Source organism: Musca domestica, unplaced genomic scaffold, assembly GCF_030504385.1.
Source record: "Musca domestica strain aabys unplaced genomic scaffold, Musca_domestica.polishedcontigs.V.1.1 72, whole genome shotgun sequence".
In the NCBI taxonomy this organism is placed as follows: Eukaryota; Metazoa; Arthropoda; class Insecta; order Diptera; family Muscidae; genus Musca; species Musca domestica.
The window spans coordinates 1,812,861-1,840,445 of record NW_026712388.1 but is presented as its reverse complement, the minus strand read 5'-3'; the positions used below and the strand labels follow the sequence as shown (position 1 = coordinate 1,840,445).

Genomic DNA, 27,585 nt, shown 5'->3' with positions numbered 1-27,585 from the left:
CCCATTTGATGCACAATTAATTTGAAATCGGATAAAGATATATATGGGAGCAATATCCAAATCGGAACCGATTTCGATAAAATTTGGCAAAGACATTTCTGAGCTGTATTTGATATATTTCCCTGAATATCGTTGTTACGGAGTGCATATTACGGCTGTGGGTAATAAATATAACAAATCGGATGAACATTATGGGAGCTATAGCTATATCTGAACCGATCTTCAAATTTGACATACTAGCTTCTAGACTCAATTCGGTCGTAAGTGCCAAATTCCATCCCATTTGGAAAAATATTAGTCGTTTGGTGCACAATAAAAGGTAAATCGGACGAGGTTATATATGGGATCTATATCCAAATCTGAACCGATCTCAATAAAATTTAGCAAGTGTATTTCTGAGCTGTATTTGCTATATTTCCCCAAATATTGTTGTTAAAGAGTGCATATTACGGCTGTGGAGGACAAAAATAACAAATCGGATGAACAATATATATGGGAGCTATAGCTATATCTGAACCGATTTCGATCAAATTTGGCATACTTATTTTCAGGCCTAATTTGGTCATATGTACAAAATTCCATACTATTCGGGCTGGTATTACACGTTTGGTGCACAATAAAAAGCAAATCGGACGAAGATATATATGGGAGCTAAGATATATGTTATCTTTATAGCAGATCTTGTATTCGAAATATGTGAAATTTGAAGAGAGTTTGATGGTTATTTCGCTTTTTTATCGTTTTGTTTTTCAAAATCCTGAACGCAATGTGGTGGAGATACCAGTAGAAATTGTACGATCCGAATGGAATCGGATGTTAATTTCGCGTTTTATGAGTTTCGTGGATATTTAAAATGTTTACCCTTTGTGGGGGAGGTACCAGAAGGAGTGGACCGATGTATCCCATCTTCATAGCTGATCTTGTGTTATTAGAAACACTGCTAAAACCACCTCCATATCTCAATTCAATCACAAATTTAGTACCATTAAGTGCTATTTAGTACAATTATAGTACGCATATCAACTTTTCTCAACCTCAGATACCAACAGTGATATCAGCTCTAACCAGCGTTCGAAAATAAACAGTATGGTACTGTACCGTAGTGTTCTGTACCGTTCCGAGGTGGAGTGGTACACTAAGATAATGTACCGTACCGGAGCACAACCATTAAAAAATATTTTAGTGATACTGTACCGGAGCACAACAAGAATCGTACTGTACCGCAGTCGGAGCACTAAAAAACGTAGTGTTCCGCAGTCGGAGCACTACGAAATCGTAGTGTTCCGCAGTCGGAGCACTACAAAATCGTAGTGTACCGCATGGCGGAACATTAAAAAAATAATGTATCGGTAGTGTACCACATATGTGTTGTTTACGATTTGTGAGAAAAATTAGATGTTTTATGATTTTGATAATGCAAAAATTACTAGCATAATTCAATATTATGAAAATAAAAGCTGGATTTATTTTATTTGTCATGTATGTTTAGATTGGTTGCAAGATTGAAGAAAGTAGAAAAATATGGGAATAGGTAGAAAGAATAAAAATAATTTGTATTTAACCATTCAAAATTGAAATTTTCCACGAAAAAGGGTATTTTAGTGGTTGCATTGCAATGGGTTATTATGCAAATAATTTACCTGCTATTTTGTGGTACCGAAAAATGAATGAGTGTTGGTGTAAAAAACTAAATATTTTACAGTGTATGGCTGAGTGTTTAAAATCAGTTCGATTTTCTAATGTGGTCATGTGCTACACTACGATTTTTTAACAGCGTTCGAAAATAAACAGTACACTAACATAGTGTACTGTACCGGTACAGTATCACTAAAAAATTTTTTAGCGGTAGTGTACCGGTACACTACCACTAAAAAATATTTTAGTGATACTGTACCGGAACACAACGATAATCGTACTGTACCGCAGTCGGAGCACTAAAAAATCGTAGTGTACCACATTAAAAAAATGTACTGGCATCAATACGCTTTTTTATGATTTGGGAAAATAATATTAAAGGTTTGATTTTTTAGTATGTAGCATTGCAAATGAATAAAATGATTATAATAAAAGAAATTAAAAATTATCCAACTTTGCAAAATTACACAAAATTCACTCTTTGTATAAGTGGAAATTAAAGAACAAATAAAACAACGTACTGTCATATGTCAATGAAACATACTTAATACTGATTTATTTTATATATTATATTATAAGTATTGAATTGTTATTACATAAATGTATTTTTTAATAAAAATTGAATTAATTAAACAAGTTAAATATAATAAACATAATATAAATAGAAAGTAAAAAAGGAAATGTAATAAACTAAAAATATAAGTACACCAGTAAGAACTTTAATCTGATCCCAATTGGTAGTTAAAAATTCCATTGGCTTTTACCATTAATATATGCTCTAAATTTAACTGATCGGATAACATATATTTCATAGATGAAAATAAGCGTTCCACGCTTACTTGTGTTGATGGTATTGCCAGTAAAATATTCGCAATGCCACTAATAATGTTTGAAGAATCCCAATATTGTAAAACATTTGCATTTAGTGGCAATCTAGATTTTCTTTCATAAGTGGATAGATCGGATTCAAAATTATCAATGTTTGAAGAACTCTGTGTAGGCGTGGTAGGATCTAAAGTTTGCAGGTAATCGGAAAAGGATTTCAGTGTGCATGCATTACTTGTTGATGGAGTTTCATCCAGTATTGTGCAGGCCGTATTGTCTGTTGTAGAATCTGAAGAAATAAGGGTAATAGTTAAAAACATATGTATGTATTTTTGGTATTAATATAGCAAACGTTCGCTATCCTGAGATTCCTCTTCCATAAGCATTTATAACTCCGAATTCAGCACTTTTACCGTTTTTAACATGTTAGATCCATTGTCGGTTGTAATGATAAAAATGTTGCGTACATCAACACCATATTCTTTTAGAACTTCCAATATAATAGATTTTATATATTCACCGGTATGACTTGATTTCAGCTCTTTTACTGTCAATGTTTTAACAATGATTTTACCACTTTTGATGTATTGAACATTTATACCGAGCATGCTCAAATCCCACCTGGTTGCTACATCAATCTTAAGAGAAAACAATGTCCCTTTAAATCATTAGATATTTCCGTTTTAATATTTGTGGAAAATGCGATAATTCGTTCCATTATATTATGCTTATTGACTGTTATTCCGAGCAAACTTAAAACTGGTTCCATTAGAATTTTGAAGGCCCTATCTTCGGCCATGTGCAGAGGACGTCCATTTTTGGTGAATAGTTCCACTATTGCTAGTTCGATGTTCCTCGGATTTCATTTCTTCGCAGTAATACTTCGTTAACACAATTTTGTAATTTCATTGCACACATTTTTGTTCAATATAGTTTGCATATTGCTCAGGATGTGATCTCTTTAAGTGTCTTTCTATATTTCCTGAATGTACACTTAAAATCTTGTTCTTACAACTTTGCAAATTACTCACAACTTCGTTTGATTCATTTGTATTGAACATATCTAAAAGAAAAATATTTTTAGGTCGCGGCTTTTTGTAATTATTTGCTGAACGTTTGAGAAGAACTAAACAGCAGGATATCGGCTTTTTTGCATATATTGTAACAAATATTGTTCTTAATAATAAAAGACTACCTGTACTCCGATGCGAAATTGTGGCAAACTATATTCTGGATATCAGCACATATTTTGATGTGGTACCTGTACAATGTTTTACAATTTAAGGCTAAATCATAAAACTGATTTTAAACCCTCAGCCATACTTTAAAAAATATTTAATTTTTTGCACCTACATTCACTAATTTTTCGGAACCACAAAGTAACAGGTACATAATCTGCATAAAAACCATTCATTGATTTCATTTAGCGGCCCACCTAAGATAATAAAACAAACTTGACCTTTTACCAAAATATACAATTTTATGGCACTAACTTTTATTACCCATATTCTTGCATTCATTCGTAGAATTTTTGTTTTTAAATGAATGAATATTTTTACTGGTTCATATATAACGCAATAGGCCGAATTTCAGGCGTATCCATAAAGACTTGTGGTAACCACTAAAATACCCTTTTCACGGAGAATTTAAATTTTCAATTTAAATTTCCTTTTTATCCTTTCTACCTAATCTCATATTTTTATACTTTCTTCAATTTCGCAATGAAAATAAATCCAGCTATTATTTTCATAATATTGAATTGTATTATTTATATTTACATTATAAAAAACATCGAACATCCAATTTTTTCCCAAATCGTAAACAACACACATGTGGTACACTACCGGTACATTATTTTTTTAATGTTCCGACATGTGGTACACTACGATTTTGTAGTGCTCCGACTGCGGAACACTACGATTTTGTAGTGCTCCGACTGCGGTACAGTACGATTATCGTTGTGCTTCGGTACAGTATCACTAAAATATTTTTTAAGGGTTGTGTTCCGGTACGGTACACTATCGTAGTGTACCACTCCACCTCGGTACGGTACAGAACACTATGGTACTGTACCATAATGTTTATTTTCGAACGCTGTTTTTTAATGCACCGATTGCGGAACACTACGTTTTTTTAGTGCTCCGACTCCGGTACACTACGATTTTTTAGTGTTCCGACTGCGGTACACTACGATTTTTTAGTGCTCCGACTGCGGTACACTACGATCATCGTTGTGTTCCGGTACAGTATCACTAAAATATTTTTTAGTGGTAGTGTACCGGAACACTACCGCTAAAAATTTTTTTAGTGATACTGTACCGGTACAGTACACTATGTTAGTGTACTGTTTATTTTCGAACGCTGGCTCTAACCCTCCACCCAATACCCAATTTAGTACATTTTCGCACAAATATAGGACGCACTTCGAAACCACCGCCAAATCTCAAACAAAAATATCAAAAGTGACATCCACATCAAATTTTAGGATTTCAGCTCTATTATTCACCCAATACCAAATTTAGTACTTTTCATACAATTATAGTACAAATTTTCGACATTACACATGAACATCGACCCTTATCCAAAATTTCTGATTTCATCTGTTCACCCAATGCCAAATTGTACCAAATTTAGTACAATTTAGTACTTTTTGTACAATTATAATGCACACTTCCAAAACCTCCTCCACATGTCAATGCTATACATGAACAGCGACCCAAATACTAAATTGCAGGTTTCAAGCACTATACATATATTCACCTAATACCAAACTGACCAAATATAGTACATTTTAGTATTTTTCGTGCACTTGTAATACCCATTTCCCAAACCACCTCTTCATCACAAACCAACCACCAACAAGGACCCTAATACAATATATCAAAATTCCAGCTTGATCACACATTTCCAAAACCACCTTCCTATAACGACCTTAATTTCCAAGAAACTTGAAATATGTCCAAAAAAAATCTGTCGAAAAATACCACCCAAAAGAAAACCGTTATATGGGGGCTATACGAAGACATCGTTCTGCATATAGATAATTTTCTGTCTTAGGTTATAGTATCCATTACGAGCTTCAAATACGAAATCGGCTGATATCGAAGACGTAGGTCTATATAGACAATTCTCTTTCAGGGGTAAAGTAATCTGAAGGATCTCCTTTTGTTAATTTTCAGAAAATTACAATAAAAAAATGTGGCTACAAACATAAAAATAAAGAATATCGGGAGGGCGCGTTATATGGAGGATATACGATATCGTGGACCGATGTATACAATTCTCTTTCCGGGGTAAAGGTACTCACAAATAACTGCTTGTATAAAATTTCAGAAAATGCCATTGAAAATGTGACTTAAATCTATAAAATATTTAATATGGGGGGTACCGTTATATCGTGAACCTATATAGCCCCTCTGTGCAAAATTTTAGCTTCCTACCTTAATTCTTATTGGGTGTACCGTACTGACGGACGGACATGACTAAATAGTCTTAGAATTTTGCGCTTTGTTAGGTCTTCCTTAGGTCTAAAATTATATTTTCGATGAGTTTAAAACGGAATGACGAACTTAATATATCCTCCATACTTTATATGGTGGAGGGTATAAAAATATCGCCTTATCTCTTAGAGAAGCTATCCTCGGCTAAAATGTCAAATCTCTATCTACTACAATAATTTTGTAACATTCTGTACCTTTTTGTACTTTTCGTACACCTTAAGTACAAATTTAAAAAAAAAAAGCTGTTTATTTAATCCTCTGCGCCAAGAGTTATCCCCACGCCGCGTATATTTGGAGAATCGCTTATCAAGGTCCAGCAGACCAATGAACGAGGATTCTTTAATAATTCCGTTTCAAGGACCAACATAACAAGGGATGTGTTTTTTTAAGTACAATGGCCAACAGAGTTATAATCGGGGCTTTTAAAGGTTATAATCGCGATTTTTTAACAGTTTTTCTGGTGTAGACCTTTCATAACCTTTCATATTTTTAAGATGTTCCCCTAGATGTACACAGAAAAATTCCAAAAAATAATTTAATCATTATTTTCAATTTTGAAATATTTTTAGTTGCTGGGATTTATTAACTAATTTAATCTTTGCATCCGTTCAAATACCAAAAGACCCACACTTACGCCTAAATCATGTAATTTCAAGACGTTCCATTATAGAATGCAACGTCAACCGCACCATTTGACAACCACAAGAAACTAGCCAGTACCGCAGTCCACCAGCCAGCCAGACAGGCAGTCAGCCTGTAATCCAGCTACTACTGCCTCTGGCAGATGGGTGGACAGACTGCACTCCTCGAAATAATTGCACCTTCTACAAGCAACTTTGTGCGGCAGCAACTGGAATTTGCAGTTGAAGTCAGTGGCTGAATGGCGGTCTGACTGGCATTGTTGCGATGGGTATGGTGATCGAGGTAGCCAGCCAGTCATTGAATCCACAACCAGTGTAGAAATATAGGAGCCGGTGCATTATGCAATTGTTGTCGTGTTATTATCAGTGCAACATTTTTCTTCAGCTTCTTCTTCTTCATCGTCATAATCATTGTCGCCATGTTCATCATCATCATGATCGCTTTTCATGTGGTACATAATAACATAAAAGTATCTGGTTTTTTTCTTCCATGGATGGATGAATGAATAATTACCTCTTACTTTTTTCCACTCTCTTAATCCCGAGTTTAAATTTTCATTTAGTTTGCATTCAACACGGATGCTGGGCTATGGAGTCAATGGAACAATGATCGCCAGTGCAAGTGTTGATGGTGATGATGATTGAGGTTATTATGCAGACTGTGGCAGGCAGCCATAAAATCCCATAAAATATTTGGGTCAGTAGGTTCAAGTGAATGTGTAGATAAATTGTGGCAAATAAAATAAAGCAAGGACATGTGAAAAAATTGCATATTGGGTATGAATGGAAATATCTTGGTGTAAATTGTTTCGCGAAGATTGAAATACGTATAGTTTTGAAACATCCTCAAATAAATTTCAAACAAATTCAATATTGTAATATTTCCTATATGGTAACGCTGTCAGAAGGTCATCTACCCTCAAAGAAACGAAAATATTAACTTTAAGCGAAATCGATTAGAAAATATAACCGGGGAAAAAAGTGAACTTATATTAATAATTTTTTGCATGAAGAATTTATAACGACTAATAACTCAAAATACCAACATTTTCCGAAATTAGTTGCAAAATATGGATAAAACGTAAAAATGCTTATAATCGGGATGAACTCGTTTATGGGAGCTATATTAAAAGGAGGAGCGATATGGCCAATATTTTGTACAAAAAATCTTTATTAAACTCCAAAGCTCTTTCTATAAAATGGCGAACAGAGCTTAAAATATTGGGGTCCCCATCCATATAGTTAAGACTACATAAAGGAGCTACAAAAAGTTGGCTTGAAAACCCAAAACTCTTCGTAGGCTTGATCTACAAACCGAATATTATCAATTCCACTTAAATTTCTAGAAGATTGACTGTTGCTCAGTATGATTTTAAGAGAATCTTCTGCGAATACATACAAAGTTTGGATTTAGTGAAAAATGGTTCATCATGAACCAAAATTGATGATATTTTTTATATATTATCTATATATGTATTTATATATTTCTTCTTGTAGCATTTTTCCCAAAAAATTAAGCATTAAAGGAGATTTTGACTCAGAACGGAAACGTGTCAAATTAGCAGTAAAAATGTGAACACAAAATTGAAATGGTATTTCACTTTCATGTAACAACTCAAAAAAGGCCGCAGAAAAATTGGAAATATTTTTGAGTTTTGATTCCTTGAACCGAAAAATTAATCAAAAATATTTTGCTAATATTTTCCAGTTTTTTTTTTTCAGTCATATGGCGTAGTCGAAATAACGGCTTTAGAACCTAGGTCTTTTTGGACTAAATCCGTTTCAGGACATTTTGAGTCGATCTAGCGATGTCCGTCATTCCGTCAGCCTGTCTGTGTGCTGACTTGTGCGAAGGGAGTATCCGATTTGACCCAAACTTGGTACAAAGTAATATTATTGTCAAACTTAGATCGAGTTCGGAGATGGGCAATATCGGTCCACTCCTTCTGGTACCTACCACACAAAATGTAAAGATTTTCAAAGAAAATAATTCGCTGCACAGAAAGACAAAAGATAATCCGATTTTGCTCCAACTTTGCGAATGCTAATATTTGCATCAGTACTAGGCCAGGTGCGAAAATTAAGAATATGAACCCACTTCTTCAAGTACCTCCGCCACAAGGGGTAAAAATTTGGAATAATTATAACTCTTATAAAATGTGATGTAAGTGTACGATTGTCTTCATATTTTTATAACAATATTTGTATAAACCCAAGGTCTGGTGTGAAGATGATCCACTCCAACTGGTACCTCCCCACAAAGGGTCAACATTTTGAATGCCCATGAAGCTCATAAAACACGAAGTTGACATCCAAGTATATATATATATTAAAATTTGGCATTTGAAGTTCGTAATGGATACTACAGCCTAAGACAGAAAATCTTCTGTACAGGTCCACGTCTTCGTATAGCCCCCATATAACGGTACCCCCTATATTTGGTATTTTGATGATTTCAGCTACATCATAAACAAATTTTTCTTCAATTTTGCATTTAATTATTGTAATAACTTATGACAAAATTTGCCTATGCAGGTACACGTCGTGGTATAGGCATTCGGTATTTTTCAGATTTTAACAGAATTTTTCACGGATTTTTTTTTTTTTTTGGAAATTGCCAAATTTGTACCAAATGGTGAAGGGTATTAAAAATTCCGCCCGGCCGAACTTAAAGCTTTTTTGCTTATTTTTTTAATCCGAAAGTCGAAAGTCTAAAAATCGACATTTGTGTTCGACTCAATGCCACTAATATAGAATGATTTTCGATTTATATAATATCCTTAAAACCCCTTTACCGGCTTAACACCCTTTCTTGAGGATTTATGTGAATTGGAATCTGGAATTTCAATCCTCTGGATTTTCTAAATCCATTAAACTGTAAACACAGTCCTATATCCGTATCTTTAGTGGACCTGTAAAATGCCTTCCATCTTTAGAAGGTCATCACTTGCTACACATTCATTGTACTTCTCGCAGTTATCATTCTCGCCATTCACCACAACAATGCAGTACTGACCTTGCCCAACGTATTTCCTGCTTTATCATACCCCCTATATGGACAAGGAATCTGTTTTTCTTTCGCATATCAACTGCTGACGTGAAAAAAAAAACCAAAACAAGTTAATTTTAGTTTTTTTTTTCGATTTTTCTGGTTGAAAAAAAAAACAAACAACAACAAATGTGATGTATAACTTGAATTACATATACCAACTTTGAGAGCTGTCTACATATGTATGTTGGTATGTATTTTGTACATCTTCACTTGCAAGTACGAATTCCAAAATTAATGAAAAGAAGAAGAAGGGTTCACTTGATGATGACGCTTGTGGTAGTCGGAACATGGATCATGATTTGTTGTAGTTTTTGTTGTTATTGTTGTTTTTTAATTAAAACCTTGATACCACATCGTCATCACGAAACAAACCACAACGTTTAAATATTTTTTCTTCGTTTTTTATTTATAACCTCTCTTGAGTTTTTTAAAAGGTTTTCTTTGATCCACCCTCTCCACCAATCAACGAATCTGTTTTTTTTTTCTACATTTCCATTGGATCTAATATTTTCGTTGAGGATTATCACCACTCACCACTAACAGCGGCAGCTAGCTGTAATTGTGTTACTGCTAATTGTTCAATTGGAGTTTAAGGTTTTTTTTGTCGTTTTCAATTGCGGTATTGAAATCCATCCACAATTATCATTCGATTTGTAATGATTTGAATATTGTCTTGAGTGTTTTTGTTAACTACACATAATTGCACTATAAAAATTAATGGAATTTATTTCACATGCTGATGAAGATGAAGAGGCGAATGTGAAGTATTTTTTGTTTGTGTGGCAAAAGGTCATCGAATGAGCTTGGTCCGTATACGGACCACATATACGAATTTTACAGGGTATGTCAAAAATAGCATCTCAACCGGATAATAAATGCGACCTGTACTTTTCTTAAAAAAATAAATGAACAGACGGACGGACATACATCTATCGAAACAGAATGTGATGATATGAAGATAATCAAAATAAAGTATGGGTCTATCTTGTCTCTATTTGGCTGTGTCAGTCAAATTCTCCATCCAATCATGTAGAATGTCAATTTGGTCCATTTTATGTGCATTTTGACCAGAACACATAATTAGGGGTTTCTCAAAAAAAAAAAACAAAAATTCAATTTTTATGGATTTAAAAAATAAGGACCTTCCGGCTATGTTTAACCTATAAATTTTAAGTAACATTTTTTAAGTTAAATTTATGTAATGTGAATTTTTTGAAAATATATTTATTCTGCTTAAATTTTTTCAAGAATTGCAGACCAAAATTCTAAGAATTTCTGGATTTAAAAAATTCTAAAAATTTAATAACGAAATGTGAATGATTCCCGGCTATACAGGATGAGATAAAAAATCTGCAACAAAGCCAAACTCAATAAGTTTTACATTTTTTTTAAGTTTTATTGAATGGAACCAAAAAATGTCGAAAATAGCATCAATTTTTAGAATAAGTTTAGATTTGTTCGAATGGATTACCCTTTGCACGAATTATGGCCTTCAAACGGCCAATGAAACCGTCACACGCTGTCTGAATGTTGCTCTGCCGTATTTTAGTCCATTCCCGGCGAAGCGCTTTCTTGAGGTGATCGACACTTTGGTATTTTTTTAGTGCCAACCTTGCCTTCCCAAATAGTCCAAACACAATAGTCCAACGGATTGGTATCCGGAGATTTTGGTGGCCATTGTGCGCTGGAAATGAAGCGGCGAACTTCATTTTGTAACCAATTTTGGGTGGCGTGTGCTGAGTCCTGATCCAAGGTCTGCGGCAAAAATGTTTATGTATTTTTGCGATAATAATTGGCTTTTATTCTGATGCCACGGTCGATTAATACGAGCGTAGAGACCATCGGCTGTTATGGCGGCCCACACCATTACCATGGCCGGCGCTTGAGTTCTAGTGGTCAACCGAAATTGCAGATTTTCAGCTGACCTCTTTGGCAAGTAAATCTGACCTCTTTGGTGCTGAGTCCTGTTGGAATGTCCAAGGTCTGCGGCCAAAATGTTTGCGTTCCCCTTTACTTGGCATTTATTCTAATGCCACTGTCGATTAATACGAGCGGAGAGCGACCATCGGCTGTTATGGCGGCCCACACCATCACCAATGCTGACCTCTTTGGCAAGTAAACACGATAATTTTGTTTGTTTACAAACTGCAGGACACCGAATGTTTTCTCATCGGAGAAACCCAAATTCGGCAGTTCACCACTTTCGGCCAAGCGAGGTAACTCTTAAGCTCTTTTGAGTCAATTTTCTTTCCGCTGCGGCGTAAGTTCTTGCACTTTTTTGAATTTCAAAGGCTTTACCCCGACCTCATTTTTCAATATTTGCCGAATGGAGTATTGCGATATGTTCAACACACAAGCCATTTTTCGGCCACTGCGATGCGAGTTTCGATCAAATCGCTTCTTTACTTTTCGAATCATTTCTGCTGATGTTGCTGTTTTCTTCCGTCCATTTCCTTGACGTCGGGCTACGCTACCAGTATCACGGTAACGAGCGATGGCACGAGACACAGAAGATTTATTCACATTTAAATGCTGGAGGGCTCCAACGGTAGCCTCTGGTGGTGTTCCAGCCAACTATAAATAAATCACATTATCACCCTTGAATTCCATCACGAATAACTTTTTTTCTGGAAAACTCTCACAGAAATGCTTTTGTAGGTCTGTAAACAATATAATGAGGTGTCACTGGAATAATATTAACAGCTTTGGACAAGTGGCTTAGAAATGACAGCAGTCTGAAGTTGGTTGCAGTTTTTTCATCTCACCCTGTATTTAGAGGTCAAATTCGACCATAATTTTGTGTGAACATTTTCGAAATTTCTATTCAACCGCGAATATTTTTTATACTGAAAGTCACTATTCGACGAAATGACTAGTTCATGAAAGCGGCTCATATGACCTACTTGATGTTGATATCATTTCTTATATATTCTGATGTCGGAGATATAGCAAAATATACACAAAAATATAAATCCTCAAATTTTGTTTTAAATGCCACGAAATTTTGCATTGACTTTTAGCTCTATTAAGACAACTATGATTTTCAAACATGATTTTATTATATTATGCATTTGTAAGCCTAGATATTCCGAATGAGTTTTTAGTAGTTCAATTATATATACCAATACCTTGAGGTCTTAAGGGTTTAAGAACTATAGAAAATTTATCGTAAATTATAGTGTTGTTGGGATACCCTACGTGGTCGGCCACTTTTCGACTGTGGCCTTTGCCGATTATAAATATCTGTTATTTCGACGAAAGAGGCATAGCTTTGTACGTTTTTTAGTTCGAACTCCACACTACCAGTCGTATCTCTTTCACATGCCAATTTTCTGAATTGTGGCTCCACATTCTCTAATTATACCCTCAGCCATATGGCTACAGAGGGTATATATCATTTGATACGGCCAAAACGTGCCTAGTCGAAATAACGGTTTTAGACCCTAGGTCTCTTTGGACCAAATCCGTTTCAGAACATTTGGAGTCGATCTAGCGATGTCCGTCCGTCTGTCTGTCTGTCTGTCTGTCTGGCTGGTGCGCACGATAACTCTCGAAGGGAGTATCCGATTTGGTCCAAATTGGCTACATCGTAATATTTTTGTCAAACTTAGATCGAGTTCGGAGATGGGCAATATCGGTCCACTCCTTCTGGTACCTCCCCACAAAAGGTCGAAATTTTCAAAAAATATATTTTTTGCACAGAAAGAGAAAGGATAATCCCAATTTGCTCCAACTTTGCAAATCCTAATATTTGCGTCAGTGCTAGGGCAGGTGTGGAAATGGACAATATCGGTCCACTCCATCAAGTACCTCCCCCACAAATGGTCAAAATTTTGAATAATTACAATCTCATTAAATGTGACGTAAAAGTCCGATTGTCTTCAAATTTCACACATCCTAATATTTGTATTAACCCATGGTCTGGTGTGAAGGGGGAATACATCGGTCCACTCCTTCTGGTACCTCTCCCACAAAATTTTGAAATTTTGAGTACCCATGAAGCTCATAAATCGCCAAATTTACATCAGATTCCATTTAGACTTGGCACATCTGACGAAATATTTCATATTTCATCATATTTTTGGGTCCGATAGGAAATGGGCAATATTGGCACATTCCTTCGGGATCTGCTCCATAGAGGGTGAAACGTTTGAATAACCTTAACGCTAGTCAAAATATATTTAGATAATCGAACATAGGCTGAGGGTATATCTCTGGCGGCAATACCGACTGGTACTTTTTAACTTATTTTTGGTACCTTTTGATTTGAATGCAACTATTTCTGATCTCTTAATACCAAGAGTGACCCTCATTCCAAATTTCAGAACTCAACCTTCACCCATTTCGTTAAAAACCACAAAACACCATTTAGTACGTTTTTGTATTTCTAGTACTCCTTGAGCTAGAATTTCTTTAAAACTTAGCTTTATGTGGCTCCCACAAACCAAAGGTGACCCACACGACATGAATGTCATATTTGGTGTCACATAAAAATTAATATTTCCATTTCATAATTCTAACAAAATAGTTTTCATTATTCTCTCAAATAAAAAATTTATTTAATATCTCAACAACAATAAATTGAAAATCTAAGAAAAATTGCATTTCGAAAAATGAATACAAGTTTGCTAAACAAAAACTTGTAATAAATTAATCAATTTTTTGGTGTGGCATTTATAAATTTGCCGCATGAAGTAGATAAGGCTTTTTGGCACTTTGATTAATTGAAAAAAAACCAAAAATTTAATATCTTAGATTATAATGGGAGAAGGTTGATTTTATTGTCTTTAAGGCCAAATGTGTTTGTAACCACGAAATAATTTATTTTTGGATAATTTTTTTACATAAAAGTATTTTTTTCTTTGAATGGATCTCCATCCGATTTTGTAATGAATGAATGAATATTTACAACAACTTAGCAAATACTTCTTTCCCAAATAATCAATTTCCCCAACCTAGTTTTGGTAGTCGTATCTACTTACAAATCATACCAGCAACCCATTATTTTTTGAAAGGACGTGTCACCCGCAATATACTGTTATTGCTTGGTGGCTGAATGAATTTCGAATTCACAATTTTCGGATTTTTAGTCGGAGCTAGTTCAGTAGAAATTTCGAAGAAACGGCTAAATATCGAATATTGATTGTTCCTGCCAAATTTGTATACCCTCCGCCATATGACTAGGGAGGGTATATATCATTTAATATAGCCAAAACGTGCCTTATCGAAATAACAAGTTTAGACCCTAAGTCTCTTTGGGCCAAATTCGTTTCAGGATATTTGGAGTCTGGTGCGAATGATGACCCTCGAAGAGAGTACCCGATTATTAGTATCAAACTTAGATCAAGTTCGGATATGGGCAATATCTGTTCACTCTTTCTGGCACAGGGGGGGGGGGGGGGCCCTCTCACATTTCGTTGTAATAGGTACTACAGCCTATAACAGAAAACTGTCCCCCATATAACGGTACCTACCTATATTCGGTATTTTGATGGTTTTAGCGACATTATTCACCGGAATTGTTTCATGTTTCGTGTTTGAATTTCCTAATAGGTACTACAGTCTATGACAGAAAATTATCTATGCAGGTCCAGGTCTTCATATAGCCCCTAAATTCGGTACCTCCCGATATTCGGCATTTAGATGATTTTAGCGACTTTATTTACGGGAATTGCTTCAAATTTCGTATTAGAAGTTCCTATTGAGAACTACAGCCTTTTACAAAAAATTGTCTTAGCAGGTCTTCGTATAGCCCTCAAATATCGGTACCTCCCTATATTCGGTATTTTGATTATTTAAGCTACATTATTCACCGGAATTGTTGAAATTTCATATATGCACTTCGTAATGGGTACTAAAGCCTGTGACAGAAAATTGGAGGTCCACGTCTTCGTCTTGACTGTAACTCCCGGTATTTTGAAGATTTTAACCGAATTTATAACGAATTCTATTTTTTATTTATTTATTATTTTTTTTTTTTAAACTTCCAATTTCTTTCCAAATGGTGGAGGGTATTCAATGTTCGGCCCTGCCGAACTTACTACTTTTTCACTTGTTTATGAAAATATAATGCAAGAATTTGGCCCAAGGTTTTTTGGAACTCAATATTTTCAAGTTGAAGGTAATGCAGAAGGTAGTTTGTTTGTATTACCCTGTAAGTGGTTATTCGTTTAATGCAGCTACCAAATTTTTGCTAACAAAATCACCTCCACCGAACCCACTGTCTTATGTCGCCACTGAATCCTCTCCTCTTTTATAATCACAAGTTTTTCTTGAATCTTCCAAAAAAAAAGATTACGCCACTCAAAATACCAAAACAAGAGGACAATAAGAATTGCAGGTGTATCCAAACCCATCATACACAACATTACGTTACGGTTGGTTGAAGTTAGCTTGAGGAAAAACCAAATTACAACAAAGAAATGTTCAATGAATTATAAACAACAACAACAGCAGCAACAACCACATAATAACAACAACTTAATACAAGAATGACGCTGTCATAAACAATAAATTCCATGCTTTGTTGATTTGTATTCCAATCTATTGAATTAGCTTGGAGGGGCTTGGAGTCCACCTCTAACCTAATCACCCTTTGGGGTCAAGAAATGCAGAATACCATGAAAAATGTAAACAAGCCATAACAATGGGCTAATTATGAATTACCGTGTCATAGGTTAGTTGGGTTTCGTAATTAATCGTAGTACGAATGGAATGATACTTTTCCATAGGAAAATTTCAATTCAGTTCAGCTGAATGGAATTTTTCGGTAGGAAAATTTTAATCTAGCCGGGATGAGAAACTCTTTCCTGTGGACTAATTTAAGCCCCGGACACACTTTTTCATAGGAAAATTCTACATTAGGCAGCAAGATTTTCCATAGGAAAATTTGTAGATAAACCAGTATGAATCAAAAGTTCCTTAATCTAATCCATTCCAAATTTCCATTCAACAAGGCTGAAAATTGCATCCCGAATATGAAACCATTAAGGAAAAGTCTAAATTCGGATACCCTACACCACTGTAATACCCTATATCGTAGCCGATTTCCACCACATCGGATGAAACATATATATATAGGAGCTATATCTATATCTGGACCGATTTTCTCCGAACTCCATGTGCTTACTTCTAGACTGAATTCGGTTGGATGTGCAAAAATTCTGGTCATTTCGACTGATATTGGTCATTTGGTGCGCAATTAATTCGAAATCGGTTGAAGATATATATGGGAGATATATTCAAATCTGAACCGATTTTGATAAAATTTGGCAGAGGTATTTCAGAGTTCTATAAGATATCTAGTACCAAATATTATTGTTGTGGAGTGCATATTACGCATGTGAGTGACTTAAAGACCAAATCGGATGAAACATATACAGGGTGAGATGAAAAAACTGCAACCAACTTCAGACTGCTGTCATTTCTAAGTCACTCGTCCGACAGCTGTTAAAATTATTCCAGTGACAGCTCAATATATTGTTTACAAGCGTACAAAAGCATTTTGGTGAGAACTTTCCAGAAAAAAGTTATTCGTGATTGAATTCAAGTAAAAAAAGCGACATGTTCGAAACCCGCGTCGCAGTGGCCGAAAATGGCTCGTGAGTTGAACATATCGCAATATTCCATTCAGTAAATATTGAAAAGTGAGCTCGGGGTAAAACCATTGCAATTCCAAAAAGTGCAAGAACTTACACCGCAACAGAAAGGAAATAGACTCAAAAGAGCTAAAGTGTTTCTTCGCTTGGCCGAAAGTGGTGAACTGCCGAATTTTGTTTTCTCCGATGATTGTAAACAAGCAAAATGATCGTGTTTACTTGCCAAAGAGGTCAGCTGAAAATGTGCACCTTCGGTTAACCACCAGAACTCAAGCGCCGGCCATGGTGATTGTATGGGCCGCTATAACAGCCGATGGTCGCTCTCCGCTCGTATTAATCGAGCGTGACATCAGAATTAATCGGAATGTTATCGCGAAAATATTCTGGTGGGTGTATTAAAGCCTTGGGCAGGCGAACATTTTGGCCGCAGACCTTGGACATTCCAACAGGACTTAGCACAATCGGACTCAGCACACGCCACCTAAGAATGGTTACAAAATGAGGTTCCTCGTTTCATTTTCAGCGCACAATGGCCACCAAAATCTCCGGATACCAATCCGTTGGACTGTTATGTCTGGAGTATTTTGGAAAGCAAGGTTGGAACTAAAAAATACCAAAGTGTCGATCACCTCAAACAAGCGCTTCGCCGGGAATGGGCCAAAATACCGCATAACAACATTCGGGCAGCGTGTGACGGTTTCATTGGCCGTTTGAAGGCCATAATTCGTGCCAAATGTGACCAATTCGAAAGAATCTAAACTTATTCTAAAATTTGATGATATTTCCGACTTTTTTTGCTTTCATACAATAAAATTAAAAAAAATAAAAACTATGGCGTTTGGCATTGTTTCGGTTTTTTTATCTCACCCTTTATATGTCGGGGCTGAATTGCTCCAAATAGAAACGTACGTCGCGAAATTCACTCCATTTATGCTGATATTAGCCATTATTAGCACAATAAATCGGAAATCGGATTAAGAATATATATGAGAGCTATATCCAAATCTGAATCGATCTTAATAAAATTTGACAGGGGCATTTTCGAGCTCTATAAGATATCTAGTACCAAATATCCGAAAAAATTTTCACCAAATTTGATGTACTTTCTTCTAGACCAAATTCGGTCGGATGTGCCAAAATTCAGGTCATTTGCACTGATATTGGTCATTTGGTGCACAAGTATATCTAAATTTGAACCGATTCTCATCAATTACTTGGTTCCTCCTTGGACCTAACAAATATTATTTGGAAAATTTCATCTCGACCTACATTTTGTTCACAAAAATACATACACAGAGAGACAGAAGGTCAGACTGACATGCATAAATCGAATCAGAAAGTGATTCTATGAGGATCCTCGAAAGTAACTATAGGTCTATCTCGCTTCCTTCTCCATGTTACAAACAAATGCGCGAAGACATAATACCCATAACCTATATACCATCCCACATTCTAGCTCCATATCATTTACTTACAGTTGTTTATATTTCCTCTCATTCATTGTTCATTGGCCCAAACCCCTCCCCCTTGTCCCCAATTGCCATTATTTCCCCATTTACCGCATTTAATAATAAACTAATACAAAATTATGTAAATAATTTAATTTAATGCGACATCAGCATGCAACCGGCCCAGTGGATTGACATTCCAAATGGCCCGGTAGTCGCCCAAACGCTGAGTAACAGACACAGGCACACAAATACACACCAACAACAACAAAGCCATTTTTTTGGAATTTGCTCCAATTCATAAGTCATGGCTGGTGGCGGTACTAGTTTTGACCAAATTTAAGTACTCACTTTCCAGACTCCTGACAAAACGCTAAGCTGGAGATGAATGTGTGCCTATGTGTGCGTGCAATCATTTGGTGTGACATTTCTTGTTTTGCCATGACATACCAGGCGTTGGCCAGCTTTCCTTCACCAATCCCGCTAGGGAGTTGTGTGGACTTTCAAATGGATTTTATCTGTAACCGGCAAAGTTTGATTTGTTTTTTTTTTTTCGCTTTGCCATCCCAACTTGTCTGAGTCGCGCTGCGGCTTTGTAAGACGAGAAGTTGTTTTCGGGATATGGTTATTTGGGCATGCGTTTTGTTGCTCTGTTTCTTGGCCAATGGCCAGGCAGCCAGCCAGCCAGCCAGCCGGGCACACGCACTTTCGTTTTCAATTTCCAGCAAACAGCTAGCCACAGCACCATAAGTTGCCCGTTTAGTTAAATTGCCGATTTAGTTTTATTTGCAGCTGAAGCAACGCATTTCCGCATATTGACCAAACAGTTTTCCCTTCGAAGCAGCTGGTTCGCTGGTACGATCCCCATCTTTCCAACTTGGCAAATGAAATTGAACTACCTTTGAAAAGTTGTCGTACGACAAAACCACATTCGAATCCGATCTTAATTTCAATTATGCGGTTTTATTATACAATGAATTTTAATTATTTAACAAAAATATTTGAACACGCACTTGTGTGTTCGCCATCACCACCACCGGCTGGTGGCTGCTTTATTTATATCATCATCCATTCATCTGACAGAGAAGAGTGGGCATAGAAATGGAAGTAAGGCATTTATTTGCTTAGCAAAACATTTACGGAAATATAATATATGTATGTAAATACAAGTAGGAAAATGAAATTTTCCTAATAATTTAAAATGGAGGTCGCTAGGCATCGCTATTTTCTAGAGGACACATAATTTAGCGGGGGTAATATAAAAGTGTTCTATAAAAAATAATAATTCAATTTGAGCGAATTGAAATTTTCTTGAAGAGATAATGGTTTTATCCCTGCTGAATTATTTTATCCTTAATGAAAAGTATTTTTCAGGCAGGTTGGCTATCTTCGGCTGGATAGAACTTTTAACACTCTCCACCATTTGGAAGGAACTTTATAAATAAAAAAACAAAAAAAAACAAGTAAGCAAAGGCTACAGTCGAGCGGGGCCGACCGTTGAATACCCTACAACACTATAATAAACGATACAGTTTATATAGGCGAGATACTCGAAAGAATTCCACAAGATATTGTGACAAATTATAAAAGAAAACAATCATGTTTTGTTCTCTAATTTTCGAATAATAGCAACTTAAACTAATTTGCTCATTTCCAATTTATTGGTAGATGTTGCACTCAAATGGACTTCCTAGATCTGGAACCAATATTTCCCAAAGACCTAAAATCTCTCAGAAGTGGCAAAAGATTAACATTTATTATTGGTTTTTGACTGAAACGCATCTATATGAGATACAGACATTTGACTATATTCTGCAACGAAATCAGCGTTAACGAAATAGTCAGAAGTGCGTCTTTCCTCCATTTGTGAATTCTCCAAAAAGTCACTGGAATGGTCATTTTCGTATTTTGTCTACAAAAGTTGGCAAACTATTTCACACATTGAATATTTTTGGATGGCCATCCAAAACTGCTTGGCTTTTGCAATGCCCGGTAACCCCCATTCAAATGCGCGTGAGGATCGGGCAATAATTACGACCTGCTGACAATTTTGCAGTTTTTTTGGTCCATTTCAACCCCTAAATATATGGCGATCATCTCCAAAAAGAGTAGGCTTCTATTCTGACCTTCATCTGATCCCCATGCAAAATTTCGTAAGGATCGGGCCATAAATGCGATCTGTATGTGATATACTGATGTCCTAACTACTTAGTTTTGTTAGCTGTAGAAATATTACCAAATGTTTAATTCAAAATGAAAATATGCCAAAAATATGACAAAATTGAAAAAATATGAGAAAATTTTACAAAATCAATATTTTAATCTTTAGAGAGATATTTTTATGCGATTTTTTATACGTTGTTTCTTTCCTGCCAAGAGGCCATTCTGAATTAATGAGAACTCTCGAAATCAGTTCAGCCGTTCTCGACATATAAGAGATCTTTTAAGCATATCTTCTTTGATAGACATATATATCGCACATATTTTGCTATATATCCGTTTTGTTGGATGTTAACATCAATGTAAAGACCAGAAGTAACCTTGTCAAGGCTTTGTGATTTTGCCGGGATTTAAAATATTCGCGGTTTAATGAAAAATTTTGAATTTTTTCAACACAAAAGATATGGTCTATTTTACCCGCTAAATATTATCCAAATTATCCCAAATTGGAAGGCTTCTTCCCCGCCCTAAACTCTAGCTACATGCGAAGTTCCGCGTCGATTGGTCTATAATTGCGACCTGTATAGCTACTGCAAAATCCGACATTTTTTCAGTATTTGGTCCATTTTAACCCCTAAATATTATGCGATCATCTCCAAAAGACCCTAGCCCTACCTCCATTTTAAATTTCGTGAAGATCGGACCATAATTGCGACCTGTAGAGTGATTACAAATTAACATGGACAGACGGACAGACGGACAGACGGACAGACGGACGGACGGACATACATAGCTAGATCGACTCAGCTCGGCGAGCTAGGAAGATCCATATATACTTTCCTATATGGGAAACCAATATTTCGAGGTGTTACATAAATTCTGGCCCAATCAAACTTATAATACCCCCAACACATAGTGTTGTAGGGTATAAAAACAGTGAAAAAGATCAAAAGTCGGGCGGGCAGACTCCCATAACAAAAAAGTTTAAATTGGGAATTTATGTGTAGTAGATCATACCAACTATACCGGGCCCAGTTTCACCAAATGGAAAAATTCGGTTGAATATGAAAAGAAATCTATTCAATTTGGGCTGACATTACATAAATGGTGAGCATTAACAAATCGGATGAAGATGTCGATATACATCTATATAAAAATCTGAACGGATCTCGATAAAATTTCGCAGAGGTGTTTTCGAGCAGTATCTGATTTCCGATATTAAATATCGTTGTTGGGGAGTGAATATTACGCATGTGTGGCACTTTAACACCAAATCGGATAAAACATATATACAGGAGCTATAGCTATATATTAACCAATTTACACCAAATTTTAAATACTGGTTTCTAGGATGAATTCCGTCGGATGTGTCAAAATTCAGGTCATTTGGACTGATATTGTCCATTTGGTGCACAATGAACTCGAAATTGGTTGAAGATATGTGTAAGGCTATATCCAAATCTGAACCGATCTAGATACAAATTGACAGAGGTATTTCTCGACTGTATCTGATATCCGGTACAAAATATAATTTTTTTTGAGTGCATATTACGCATATGAGTAACGGGTTTTATGTCAAATGGGATGGAACATATATATGGGAGCTTAAGCTATATCTGAACCGATTTTCTTTATTTGATGTACTTGCTACTAGACTGAATTCGGTCGGATGTGCCACGGGTGATTTGGACTGATATTGTCCACTTCGTGCACAATGAACCCGAAATCGGTTGAAGATAAATATGGAGCTATATCTTAATTTGAACTGTTTGTAACCAATTTCAATACGGTTCGTCCTTGGCCTGCATATTGCATACATGGACAGACAGACGGACTGAAAGCATAATTCGACTCAGAAAGTGATTCTATGAAGATCCTATGGGTCTATCTCGCTTTCTTTTCTATGTTACAAACAAACGCGCAAAGGCATAATACCCTTACCACTATGTGATGTAGGGTATAAAAATCGTCAAAAATGCCGCTAAAATGATAACTTCTGTCATGGGCTGTAGTACCGATTCCGAACTTTAAATACCAAATTTGACACAATTCCGTTTAATAATGTCGCTAATATCACCAAAACACCAAATAATGGGAGGTATCGTTATATGGGGGACCTGTATATTTTATTTTTTGTTATAGGTTGTAGCACCCATTCAAATCTTCAACTACGAAGTTAAAAACAAATCCGGTTACAATATCGCTACAATTATGAAAATACCGAATATCGGGAGGTATCGTTGTATCAGGGCTATACCAATTAGTGGGTCTGAAACGAACATTTTTTGCAAGGAGAGAACAGACCTACCGAAAACCCCAATTGTCATGTTTCATCACATTTGGTTGAAAATTTTGGCAAAAACTTTCAAAATACCGGGAGGTACCGTTATAATGAGGGCTATTCCTATTAGTGGACCTGAATCGAACATTTATTTTGCAAGGAGAGTGTGGAACACGTTTTATTTAAAAACGTTTTTTTATTTATCAAATGTTGGAGCTATTTAATCTCAATGGTATCCAGATTTCCGAAAAAGTGCAATAGAGTGCGCTCATGGAAAGCAAAAAAAAAAAAAAGTCGAGCAAACTTAATAATTCGATGTCGCCCGAATAGGAGTGAGCATATTTTCTTCGTTTTTTGAGTGGGAGCAAAATTTGTTAAAAATCGAGCGGATTCGACTCTTGCTGAGCACTCTTTTGTCATAGAGTGGTTTTATATCTATGTATGTCTCTCCTCCCATTTTCTCTGCCTCTTCACCCAGTTAGTGTTTGAAGATTATTTCATGCAAATGTTGACCGCAACTGCGTCCTAAATGGTCCATCCGTTCAATCCAATTTTAGGATACTCTTTCCAACATTTCGGTCGGTGTATCAATTAAAGCGGGCTCGTCTGTATAGACATGGGCGTTAACTGTGTGGCAGCGTCTTGTTGAAACCGTATGTCATGCAAGTGCAGCTCTTTGTAACTGGTAATAGAGATTCTTGAGATTCGATGGGTAAATCGGTGAGAAGATTCCCAAAATAGATATAAATCTTTTCAGAGAATTGTGTAGATCCTTTCATATATGATGTGTATTTTTTAATGGGAGATTAGTAAATGTTTCAGATAAATTCTTATTAAGAGTCTGTATATATCCCTAAAAGAGATTACTGCATCTCTGAAGATTTTTATGTAGACCATACGAACATAATTTCATAGAAAATATGTTACAAATTTTAAAATCCTTATTCACTCTGCACACTGGAAGTACCCCTAATCGCTGTTTTTTATTAATCGCAGGTATTTTCAAACTCCATATTTGTTGTGCATTAAAATATTCAAGTTATATGTAGTTTGCTTTTATGCATATCTCAATTGAATATCTTTCATTCGATTGTTTAGATAACGCATACGTTTATAAAAAGCGCGTGCCTTTCTTATCCACCATTTGTTCAAACTACCGAACTACTAAATCGCACATTTATTTCCCCATTACTGAGCGTACGTTAAAAGATGCCCGGATAGCAATGATACTGGAGGCCTGGCCATAAGGTGTTTTTTCGTGGTTGAATGCATTTGGTTAATAAAAATCGATTTGAAATTGATACGACATTTTGGTCATATTTTATAAACACGTCATTGGCCTTATGTCTTAGACCATTTGTGGCGATGGCCATTAGTGGTTGTAGTTTAAGTTTTTGTAGAGGATTTTTAAATGGAATATCTACCCAAATATAAGTTTGGCGGTGAAAGTTTGAAATATTCAAATAAATAAAAAATATTTGCATATTTCCTATGTTTAAGGATTAATATTAAGTGGACTAGTTAGGGAGGATTTTTAGATAATTATTTTTTATACCCTACACCACAAGGTGGTCAGGGTATTATGTCTTTGTGCATTTGTTTGTAACAGGCAAAAGGAAACGAGATAGACCCATAGTTCCTTTTGATGATCTGCATAGAATAACTTTCTGTGTCGATTTATGCATGTCAGTCCGTGTATTCTTGAGAATAAAATGCATGTCGCATTTATTATCCGATTGAGATGAAATTTTGAAAACAATATTTGTTTGGCCCAAGGACCAAACCCTTATTGAAATTGGTGATAATCGGATCAAAATTAGATATCTTCAACCGATTTCGGGTTAATTGTGCAATGATTGGCCAATATCAGTCCATATGACCGGAATTTTGGTATATCCGACCGAATTCAGTCTATAAGCAAGTACATCAAATTTTGTGAAAATCGGTTCAGCTCCCATATATATGTTTCATCCGATTTGGGGTTTTAAGTCCCTCACATGCACAATATCCACTCCAGAAGAATGATATTTGGTACCGGACATCAGATACTGCTCAAAAATACATCTGCCAAATTTTATCGAGATCGGTTCAGATTTGGATATAGCTCACATATATTTCTTTAACCAATTTCGTGTTAATTGTGCACTAGTCCAAATGACTTCAATTTCAAGTACATCAAATTTGGAGAAAATAGGTTCATATATAGCTATAGCTCCCATATACAGGGTGAGATAAAAAAACTGCAAAAAAGTCAAAAATCATAATGTTTTACATTTTTTTTTTAATTTTATTGAATTGAATATTGAAAGTCGAAAATAGCATCAAATTTTATAATAGGTTTAGATTTGTTCGAATTGGTCACCTTTGGCAATTATGGCCTTCAAACGGCCAATGAAACCGTCACACGCTGTCCGAATGTCGCTCTGCGGTATCTTGGTCCATTCTAGGCGAAACGCTTACTTGAGGTGATCGACACTTTGGTATTTTTTAGTGCCAACCTTGCTTTCCAAAATACTCCACACACAATAGTCCAACGGATTGGTATGTGCACATTGGAAGGTGCACATTTTCAGCTGACCTCTTTGGAAAGTAAACACGATAATTTTGTTTGTTTACAAACTGCTGGACAACGAATGTTTTCTCATCGGAGAAAACCAAATTCGGCAGTTCACCACTTTCGGCCAAGCGAAGCAATTCTTTGCGGTGTAATTTCTTGCACTTTTTGGAATTTCAAGAGCTTTACCCCGAGATCATTTTTCAATATTTGCCGAATGGAATATTGCGATATGTTAAGCTCACGAGCCATTTTTCGGAAACTGCAAGGCGGTTTTCGATCAAGTCGCTTCTTTACTTTTTGAACCATTTCTGCTGATATTGCTATTTTCTTCCGTCCTCTTCCTTGACGTCGGGCTACGCTACCAGTATCACGGTAACGAGCAATGGTACGAGACACAAAAGATTTATTCACATTTAAATGCTGGAGTGCTCTAACGGTAGCCAATTGTAGTTCCCAGCCAAATATAAAGAAATCACACTATCACGCTTGGATTCCATAACGAATAACTTTTTTTCCGGAAAATTCTCACCAAAATGCTTTTGTACGCTTGTAAACAATATAATGAGTTGTCACTGGAATAATTTGAACAGCTGTCGGACAAGTGGCTTAGAGGTGACAGCAGTCTGAAGTTGGTTGCATTTTTTTCATCTCACCTGGTATATGTTTCAGCCGATTAGGTATTTAAGTACCTCACATTCGTAATATGCTTCCGACAATAATGATATTTGGTACCAGATATCTTATAGAGTTCGGAAATGGCTTTGCCAAAATTTATCGAGATCGGCTAAGATTTGAATATAGCTCCCATATATATGCTTAATACGATTTCAGATTTATTGTGCAAACAATGGCTAATATCAGCCCAAATTGAGTGAATTTAAAAATCGATTCAGAATTAGATATGCCTCCCTCCATAATAATAGGTGATATGATCTACTTCAAATAAATGCTTTTGTTACGGAAGCTCTACTAAGTAAGCTTATCGTATAGTCGGCCCTGCCCGAGTTTTGACTTTTCCTGACTGGTTTAAATTTGTTAACAAATTTTACATTTTTATACCCTACACCATTCTATAACTAACTCCTCGAAATATACATAATAGACCCTTACAAAATATATATATTTAGCGTATGACAAAAAATTTCGTATACAGGTCCACGTCTTCGTATAGTCCCCATATAACGGTTTTCATTTAAGTGCTAGTTTTCGGATTTTTTTTTTTTTTGAAAAATTTCAATTTCCTTCGAAATGGTGGAGGGTATTGCTTTTTTTCTTGTTATTAATTTTTTATCTGTTATTAATTAAATCATTATAGATTCTTCATGACTTATTATTTATTTATTTACTTACTAATTTTTTTATTAATTTATTTTTTATATTTTAGGTCCCAAATATGTTCCCAGCTGCTGTTGGTTGTCATGTTCGCCCTGGTACTTGTAATGGGAAGGCCACAACTGAATCGCTATCAACACATTGCTGTCATAGAAAATGATGCCTGGGAACAGACTCTGCCGGGAGAGCTTAGAAATCCCTTCTATAAGACACCAAGAGTACGAAATGCATTGGCCAAATCATCATGGTTTGGACCAGGCGAAACACCGGTAACCCATACAATTTTTACTTTCAAGCAGTGAAATTATCTGCCTAATAAAAAACAATTCTCATTCCAGGTTCTCGATAGAGATGCTGAGAAAATTTCCCGACGAGAAATCTACAATGTTTTAAGTCATGCTGGTCTCATAGAAAGAAGAAAGTTTTTCTAAATTCCTACCACCTACAAAGCAACGAGGAAAAGAAGCCATTAGAAATATAACTTTTTGTTAATTTGTGAATAATTTTTTTACGTTTTAAAAGAAGCATTTTTGTTAATTTGTGAATACTTTTTGTT

The 27,585-nt window shown here is 35.7% G+C and overlaps 1 protein-coding gene across 1 annotated transcript in view; it reads left to right on the top strand.

Moving 5' to 3' along the window:
- LOC101896072 (uncharacterized) overlaps nucleotides 1–27,583 on the top strand; it is a 36,313-nt gene extending 8,730 nt beyond the window's left edge. Inside the window, exons 3-4 of the mRNA XM_059130307.1 lie at nucleotides 27,082–27,298; nucleotides 27,368–27,583. Of these exons, the coding sequence (XP_058986290.1) occupies nucleotides 27,082–27,298; nucleotides 27,368–27,460 (310 nt within the window). The 3' untranslated portion in view covers nucleotides 27,461–27,583. The remainder of the gene's footprint in view (nucleotides 1–27,081; nucleotides 27,299–27,367) is intronic.
- The last annotated feature ends 2 nt before the right edge of the window (nucleotides 27,584–27,585 follow it).